The 9,425-nt window shown below is 39.0% G+C and overlaps 1 protein-coding gene across 1 annotated transcript in view; it reads right to left on the bottom strand.

The window, feature by feature from the left end:
* Positions 1-5,618: 5,618 nt before the first annotated feature.
* SLC26A2 (solute carrier family 26 member 2) overlaps positions 5,619-9,425 on the bottom strand; it is a 36,047-nt gene continuing 32,240 nt past the window's right edge. Inside the window, exon 3 of the mRNA XM_017875799.1 lies at positions 5,619-7,849. Within this exon, the coding sequence (XP_017731288.1) occupies positions 6,329-7,849 (1,521 nt within the window). The 3' untranslated portion in view covers positions 5,619-6,328. The remainder of the gene's footprint in view (positions 7,850-9,425) is intronic.

Raw genomic sequence — 9,425 nt, forward strand, 5'->3', positions numbered from 1 at the left:
ACATTTAGACGGGGTTTCACCGTGTTAGCCAGGATGGTCACGATCTCCTGACCTCGTGATCCGCCCGTCTCGGCCTCCCAAAGTGCTGGGATTACAGGCTTGAGCCACTGCGCCCGGCCTAATTTTTGTATTTTTAGTAGAGACGGGGTTTCACCATCTTGGCCAGGCTGGTCTTGAACTCCTGACCTCGTGATCCACCTGCCTCAGCCTCCCGAAGTTCTGAGATTACAGGCATGAGCCACCGCACCCAGCCTAACGGATGATATTTTATTTTATTTATACATTTTTTTGAGACAGAGTCTCACTCTGTCACCCAGCCAGGTGTGCAGTGGTGTGATCTCAGCTCACTGCGACCTCTGCCTCCCAGATTCAAGCAATTCTCATGCCCCAGCCTCCTGAGTAGCTACTCAGGAGGTGTTCACTACCAAACCCAGCTGATTTTTGCTTTTTTAGTAGAGACAGGGTTTCACCATGTTGGCCAGGCTGGTCTTGAACTCCTGACCTCAGGTGATCCGCCCACCTCAGCCTCCCAAAATGCTGGGATTATAGGTGTGAGCCACTGAGCCTGGCCAACAGATGGTATTTTAAAACTCACTGGAGCCTAAATGTGTTTTAGTCAGAACCCTCCTTGCACTTAAATAATTTAAATACAGAGTAATGTATTATTAGAGTAACAATTTATTAGCAGATAAAATAAATGAAACCTCTAAATCTCAACACACATACAGGATCTTACATAATAAACAGCATAAAACATAACCTTCTAGAAGAAAAGTATCTGCTATTAACCAACTCCCCCTCCTTTCCAGTAGGCTGCAATACATTCGTAACTCATCCTCATCCCAGAAGAGGGTTAAGCAATGATTTACATGGAATTACATCAAGGCACTTGCTTTAATTAAAAAATACAGTATAAAACATGTTCCTAAAAGTCATAACCTTGAATAATTAAAGAAAAAACAGGCAGTATACTTTTTTGGTGAATAGACAAGACTGAGAATTTAAGTTCATTCACCTGTCACCCTGATACTGTCTTGGTTTGTATACAAAGTTGCAAAGGAGACAATAAAAAGGTAACCTATTACATAGATCGGTATGTTCATATACACTCATTTCTCAGAAACAGAAGCCATGGCAACAACAGGAATCAAATCATAATTTTCCAACTGATTTGTGTTGAAAAGGCAAGGGCTGTTTGATCCCATGTATCTTATTATTTTAGGGATGGCACATGAGACAAAGGAAAAGAACATCTCCAAAATAAGTTGATTACAGTTTCAGTTGAAAGACCTTTTTGGCTTAAGCTGCTTATCCACAGACTTACAAACATAGTATCTACAATAAAGGCGTTTTAGTGCCCTTCATTATTCTAGTTTTTAGACTTCAGTCCATTCTTTTCCAATTTTATAACACTAAGATAAAAAATACACACCAGAGAATCCACTATTTACTATAATGCTTGTTTTACTTTTTGTGTTTAACATGTTTACTTTAAAATTTCAGTTGCAAAACTTTTTTTGTAAGTCTTTATCAGGATAAAATTACCTTATAAAATAAATCTCCCCACCTCCGACATCTAAATTCTGCATCCCTGAAAGTTACTAGAAGTTTTTAACCCTTAAAAATTTACCTTTAACATATTTCAATAGTATTTTAATACATGGACTATAATAACAAACCAGCTGGTATATTATTTTATCCTTTTCCATTATAATTTTCATTCTTGTAATTAGCACCCAAGTTAATGATTCCACTCAGGATTATCTAAACTGTTTTTACAAAACAAAACACAAATTAGGAGCCTAACCGCTTTCTATTTTTTTAATTTAAAAAACTGATTCTTGTTAACTTTTTTTTTTTATTTTAGGCTCAAGGAAATTTCACTGCCAGTGAAATTTCACTCTTAACGCCACTCAATGATCTAACAGCTTCCTAAATCCAACTTCATTCTTTTTGCAGTTGAAGCCCAGTTTCAAATAAGGCATCACTAGAATGGATAAAGAAAACACTGAGATGGGGGAGAGAAACATTAAAAGCAGAAAACTAAGCGAAATCTAAATCCTGTCAATTGGATGTTTACCATTTCCAGTGAAATCTTTCCCTGAATAGCCCAGGGACATCACTGCCTCCTGCTCAGATCTCAGTCAAAGCTTCAACATGCTCCACAAAGCACCTCCCTAAGTACCCTAGTGCGTTCCCTGAGAGAGTTACTACACAGTCCATCTACTGGATTTAGTACCCTAGTCCCAGCACTTGGCCCAGGGTCCTAGACTGCTGGCTAGGTCCTCAGAGGTATCTGAAGTAATGTCTACATTGATACAAAGAAACCTATGGCTCATCTGTAACAATACATAGAGAAACACAATTCATTAAGAACAATAAGGATCACAGAACTCCAAATGGATCGTTACAACTTCAAGACTCAATTTAAGTTAGCAAGAAATGCACTGTAGCCCTTTTCTCACTTTTATATTCAGATCAGGGCTAACCCTAATATGTTCTTAAATTTCCAATTACTAAGGAAATACCACAGCAGATAATTGCTGTTCTTGTTAAAACGTACTAGCCATTAGCACTAAAATAGTCTAATGAACTCATCTAACACCTGGACATATTTGTAAAGTTCATCATTTACCATATGTAAATTTGACAACAATTTTGACTTGCAATGTCTGCTGTTGTTCAAAAGCAAAGTCAGACTATCTAAATCTTATTCTTTTGGTCCTACTTAAAAAAAAAAATTAGACATCTGTCAGTTTTATTCCATCAGAGGCACAGATAGTACTACAGTCACTCAGTTTAGAAGAAAGACACCGTGCTCCAGAGTAGGTCAACCCAGGCTACCATGAGCTCCTCAGCCCTTTCAGCTTTGGTGAATCTGTGACCCTGTGACCCTCCCCTTCTAGAAAGAGAAATTCGCTCTATAAAGAGATCTTGTTCTCAGAGGCATGGCTCCTAATCCTTGTCTCCCTATTATTGCGTGGGGGTAACCAGGGATTGGATCCTATTCAACTGGGTTCCTCTCTTTTCTGCCTCCACTGGTCAGATATAGTCTTTTCAATGGTCTATTCTCTTCACTCCTCTACAATGTTTTCCTTAGTCTACCTGTACACTGGCACACTCCAACCCTCTGGGTGTAACAAATTTAAAAATACATAAGGCTGTAAGAGTTCCAACCATCAAGAGTATACCACACTACATTTCAATTAAATAACCATTTTATGATATTCAGAATTTTGTATATGTCAGTAATCACTGAGAAAATGCTTCATTTAGACTCTAAAGTTTAGAGTAAGCAAGATATTTTTGTGTCAATATAGTGTTTAAAATAACGCCTAATGAACTAAAGTCCTAGCCTTTGGTCAAGAGAGCGAATGAAAACATTTTTTGTTTGAGATGGAGTCTCGCTGTGTCACCCAGGCTGGAGTGCAGTGACACAATCTCGGCTTACTGCAACCTCTGCCTCCCGGGTTCAAGTGATTCTCCTGCCTCAGCCTACTGAGTAGCTGGGACTACAGGCACATGCCACCACGCCCCGCTAATTTTTTGTATTTTTAGTAGAGATGAGGTTTCCCAGTGTTAGCCAAGATGGTCTCGAACTCCTGACTTCAGGTTATCCACCCACCTCGGCCTCCCAACATACTGGGATCACAGGCATGAGTCACTGCGCCTGGCCGAAAACAGTTTTTTTATTGGCAAATTAGGCTTTGGTTCCAGGTTTGATTCCTCTGAATATCAGCAACCAAAACATTTTTAACAATATCCAAATATAGGCAACCTCAACCCAAGTAGAGAGGATGAAATGTAAATTCTAGTGACATTTTAAATGTTTCTACAAATGGCTACTAAAAGCAGAATCTCTTGTTTGTCTGGATGGATGGGACGAGTACAAACCAGAACATAATTCAAGGATTCGCTAACTGCATACATAACGTTCCAGAACTGTTTACATCCACATATGGACAGAAATTGCTGGTAAAGGTCAAATCCTGTTATCCCTCCTTCTGAGGGATTTTCCACAGTCTGGCTGGAATTATATTTTTTGCTGTGTTGGTGTTGGCTAATTATAACGTCTTAAGCATGTATTCATTACTCTGTTACAGGGTATTAGACACCTCTAATAGTCTCAACTTAAGCCTGCCTTGGGAGAAGGGCAAGAGAGATTAAAAACAAGTAACTTGGCCAACTGCAGTGGCTCACACCTGGGAGGCTGTAATCCCAACACTCTGGGAGGCTGAGGCTGAAGGACTGCTTGAGCCTGAAGTTTGAGACCAGCCTGGGCAACACAGTGAGACCCCATCTCTAGAAAAAATTTAAAAAATTAGCAGAGTGTGGTGATTCATACCTATGGTTAAGATACTCAGGAGGCCAAAGTGGAAGGATCACTTGAGCCCAGGAGTTGGAAGCTTCAGTGAGCTATGATCACACTGCACTCTGGCCTGGATGACTGTCTCTTAAAAAAGAAAAAGGAAAAAAATAAAGACTGACCAAGATACTGTGATTTTACTGCTATTATTCATAAGGTTGGATAGAAAGGGCAAATACTGGCTAAAAACAAACAAGCATAAATACAAGCAGCAATTAACATTTCTGGAATTCCAGACCCCAGTTCTAAAAGGATGTCAAAATTCAGGAAGTCTACATTTAATTATAACATGAATCACCTATAAGACAGAAATCCAGACTTTCTACTGAGCAACTGCTTTGTTGTGATAATGGAAAGGTATTTTCCACGTCACCAAATGCGAGAGCTCTACCAACAGAAAAGCAACACTGGCAGCTTATGGAGCTAACAATAAAGCTAAGTTACATATATCTATGTAGGATAATAGAAAGATAATAAAATACATATGCATTTTAAATATACATATTAAACATGTACATACTTAATATATGTCTAAAAGCATCCCACTCCAACAGATGCCCTACACATAGGGTTTGCTTCTCATAAATATTTAAAATTGTTTAGAATCTGGGAACAGATTGAAAAAGGATTTTGTACTTTTGCAGTTTGCTTTTTTTTTTTTTTTTTTTTAAAGATGGCTGTTTCATAAATTAGTTCCCTATTCCTAATTTTGGAGAACCTGGTTTTTTCTTACCTTTCAAGGTCCAAATATAAAACTATAAACTTTCAATGTTGGACATTCTTGCTTTTTGAAAGGAAATTATTCCTCAATTCATGACCTGTGGGCCAGCTATCATGAATAATACACCCATAGCACTTGGGTTTCATGAATGTGATCCTTCTAAATCCTCCTGCATACTAGCTTTAGGTGACTTGAAGAGTTAAAAGCTGTCATTGTCATCAATATTTACTGTACATCGAACTCATTTAAAATGCTGTTAGAAATTGCTGACTGACAAGATTGTCACTGACAAAATTACCAGTTTAGGACAGATTCCGTGGGAAACAAACTAGAATAATTGAAAGCTAAAACAGAGCTTAATGGTAGAGAAATTCTCAGAAACAAGGACGGACAGAGATCACAGAAAAGACAAGGAAGGATCCTATTGTTTTTTCTGATTGTGAAGAGCTCTTTGTGCTTACCTATTGATCCAAAACAAAAACAAAAAAGGCCATGAATCCGTATTGTTTTTTCTGATTGTGAGAGGCTCTTTGTGCTTACTATGATGCAAAACAAAAAGGCAGACTAAAAATTTCCAGTGTATTACAAAGGATATTCTGTCTAATGTCAGGCTGGCTCTCAGGATGTTACAAACCTGCCCAGGTGTTAGACTTCTGATGAGACTGTGCCTTAAGGAGAGAAATGGCACTTTCCTACTAAAAACTACTGCCATCTGGGGAGCAAAGACTGGGAATAGAGAACTACAAGAACAAACCTGTCTAGTTATGACTTTGTGATCCAGAAGCCTCTTGACCTATTGGTACTAGAGCAGGTGCAACATTCTTTTCCTTTCTCTCCACTGAGCCACATAAAGAAGTCTACAGCACTTCCAATGCAAATCCCAACTTCACCGCTTCATCTCTTGGAGAATGAAGGATCCAAATGTATAACTCCTAAAACAGGATAGTAATTAAGTTTTGGAGCTACTTTACAGTTCAATTCAATACATACTGATTGCATTCCAAGAACACTTCATATCTGCAAGAAAACCTGAAACCATATTTTCTTCTTTTTAACTCTATCCAGCTACAAGCTCTGCTGCAGTGTATATATACAAATGCCATTAGCTTCAAAGAAGGAATAATATTTAGCCACTTGGTTAAAATTTCAAGTGTGCAAAATTTTCCACTGTGGAACTGGGAAATGTTGGACACCTGAAATCTTAACCTATTGGCTAGACATTCTTCTATCTACTTTCTCAATTAATCACTACTAAGACTCAGACCATTGGGAACACATATTCCTTTCTGATTTTTAGATACTTCTGCAAAAGCCATCGCTTCATACACACTATAGAAGAGAAGGTTTTCTTCTTCCTTTTTGCAATATTCTCCCTTGGTTAGGGAATCCCTCACAGAGGGATTGCACTGAGCCAGCAGAACCTGGATTCCAATGGCTTCATAATCTCTGCGAACTTCTTTTAGTGTGTGGATCCCTGCTGTATCTAAAAATTGAATTGCACTGCAGTCAATCACTATAGTATGCAGCTCCAAGGGATCATGGGAAAGTTGCACTGACATTTCATCCTGGATTCCACCAAGAGTCACTACTTCCTCTTTGATCTTTCTCTTTGCTGCCTTCTTCCAAGCCACCTTTATTAAGATTGGGTTGACAGTTTGTTTGTATAAAGCAGATTTAAAACATTCTTTGTTTATGTAATAGAGAGGGGCTACAAAGCGGAAAATCTTGATGCCTGGCTTAGTCTGAAGGTTCTTGTAAGCAGACACAGATTCAAAGATCTCAGACTCTTCCACCAAGCCAAGCAATGAACTCTTTGGCTTCTGAGTGCGGAGGATGACACAAAACATAGAAAAACAAACCCCAACAAGTAGGCCTATTTCAGTACTTAGCAGTGCAGAGGAGAGCATAGTAACGAACCAGATAACTGTATCCATTCTACTAATATTCCACATTTTGGGTAGATCCCTAAATTTACGAAGGGCTCCCCGTAGATTTACTATTGTGATCACAGCAAGGACACTTTTTTGAAGGGAATAGAATAAAGGAGCTATTACTAGGAGGACCAACAAAAGAACCAGGGCTGTTACCACACCAGAAAGCTGAGTTTGGCAGCCTGTTGATTCTTTAACCAATGTCTTTGCAAGAGCTGCACTAGTAGTAAAACAGTGGAAGAAGGAAGGGATGATATTACAGAAGCCAATGGCATACATTTCCTGGTTTGCTCTGACTGTGTAACCATGTTTCTTGGCAAACATCTCAGAAAGTGATACAGTGATAGCAAAACCAATGATGGAAATAGCTATTGCATCTACAGCCACACTAGGAATTAGGTTCCATTCTGGTACTTTGGGTGGCATAAACCCAGTGGGAATATGTCCAGCAATACTAGAATTATAATTCTCATGTAGTTTTCCAAAATGAGAGGCTAATGTGGCTGCCACAACAACAACAAGTTCAGTAGGAATCGGTGCCTTAAGCTTGGACTTGAAGTGTTCATTGAGTTCTTTGGTTGGCAAAAGAACCAAAAGGCACAAAAGGCTGGTGACAAGATCACAGAGATTGGTCTTATGGATGTTTCTGAAGACATGTATCCACGTAGTGATGAGTGAGCCCACACCATTACTCCGAGGAAGGTTGAGCCCAAGGAGATACTTGGCCTGAGATGTAAGAATAGTGAAGGAGGTACCAGTGACAAATCCACTCAGCAAGGCATCTGAGAGGTAGACAGAAACAAAACCCACTTGAAAGAGGCCCATCGCTACCTGGAAGGAAGGATATAGAAATGTTAAATATAAATGGAAAAGAACTTCTAAAGTTTGTATTATCCTGATACTTCTTGCATGCAGACATATCATCAGAGCTTCACAGAATGTCAGTGCTAGAATAAACACAATCATACATCAATTTTCTCATTTTACAAATAGGAAAATTATGTTTAAAGGGCTAAGCAACTTGCCCAAGGTTACACTGTTACTTATTAGCCCAGGTGAGACAGGAACTTTAGATTTTTTTCTTTTCATACAATGTTTCTTAAACTTGAAAAGGTTCAGACCTCTTTTATTTTATTTTCATTCTTCCCATCACAAAGAACAGACTTCTTTTAAAAGAAAAACATTCTCAAGGATCCACAAGAAAACTTCAAATTGGAAAAAATTCTTCTAGTTAAGAAACCATGTATTTTCCTTAAATTACAAATCACTACTGTAAAAGTGAAGTCTTACTGCTTTCTTAGCCTCTTGGCTAAGAGCAAGTGTACAAGTGAAGTTTTAATTGGTAAAACAAAAAACCAGATTTACATCAAAATAGAATCACACTTTAGAAATTATTGTAGAATTATCTTTAACCTCATACTAAGAAACCATTCTCATGCAGTATATATGTACTTATGCCACACTGTCTCCCATATTAATAAAAATTCTAAAATTTTACTTCTTTATATTCTCCTCCATCTAATAAGTTTTCAGAATTGTTATGCCTTCCTTCTTCTTGGTAAGACATACTAACAAAAAGGCAAAAGTTGGCTGGGCGTGATGGCTCATGCCTGTTATCCCAGCATTGGGGGAGGCAGTGTTGGGAGGATCACTTGAGCCCAGGAGTTTGAGACCAACCTAGGTTGGTCATAGAGAGACCCTGTCTCTTTATAAATAAATGGATAAATAATAAATAAGTAGACTCTGAGAAGCACAGCTCTTCTTCACACCATCTTCACTCTCCCTCCCCACTCACCTGATCTCCAACTAAAGTGAGCTACTCTTCCCCTCCCCTTGTTGGTTTGAAATGCCTGCGTTAGAGAAGATTTAATCCTGGCACTGACTCCTGGATGCCAAAGCCAGTGGCATGATGATAATGACAGATTAGTGGATTCTATGGGAGACTCAAGAATTTGATTTCTTATCCTTTCTCCTGGCTGATATGAAACTGTGGTCCCCAGCTTCTTCCCTCCCTCTCCAACAATCCAAGACAACCACTACCTTTAGTAAGAGTCACTCAGTAGATCAGCAATTCTAATGGAAGGTAAGAGACATTTAGAATTTGAGGCTGGGTGTGGTGGCTCACACCTATAATCCCAGGACTTTGGGAGGACAAGACGGGAGAATTGCTTGAGCTCAGGAGTTTGAAACTAGCCTGGGCAACATGGCAAAACCCTATCCCTACAAAAAAAAAAAAAAAAATTAGCCAGGCATGGTAGCATGTGCCTGTAGTCCTAGCTACTCAGGAGGTTGAGGTAGAAGGATTGCTTGAGCCAGGGAGGCGGAGGTTGCAGTGAACTAAGATAGTGCCATTGCACTCCAGCCTGGGTGACAAAGTGAGACCCTGTCTCCAGAAAAAAAAAAAAAA

Source organism: Rhinopithecus bieti, unplaced genomic scaffold, assembly GCF_001698545.2.
Source record: "Rhinopithecus bieti isolate Rb0 unplaced genomic scaffold, ASM169854v2 scaffold_7673, whole genome shotgun sequence".
Taxonomy (NCBI): Eukaryota; Metazoa; Chordata; class Mammalia; order Primates; family Cercopithecidae; genus Rhinopithecus; species Rhinopithecus bieti.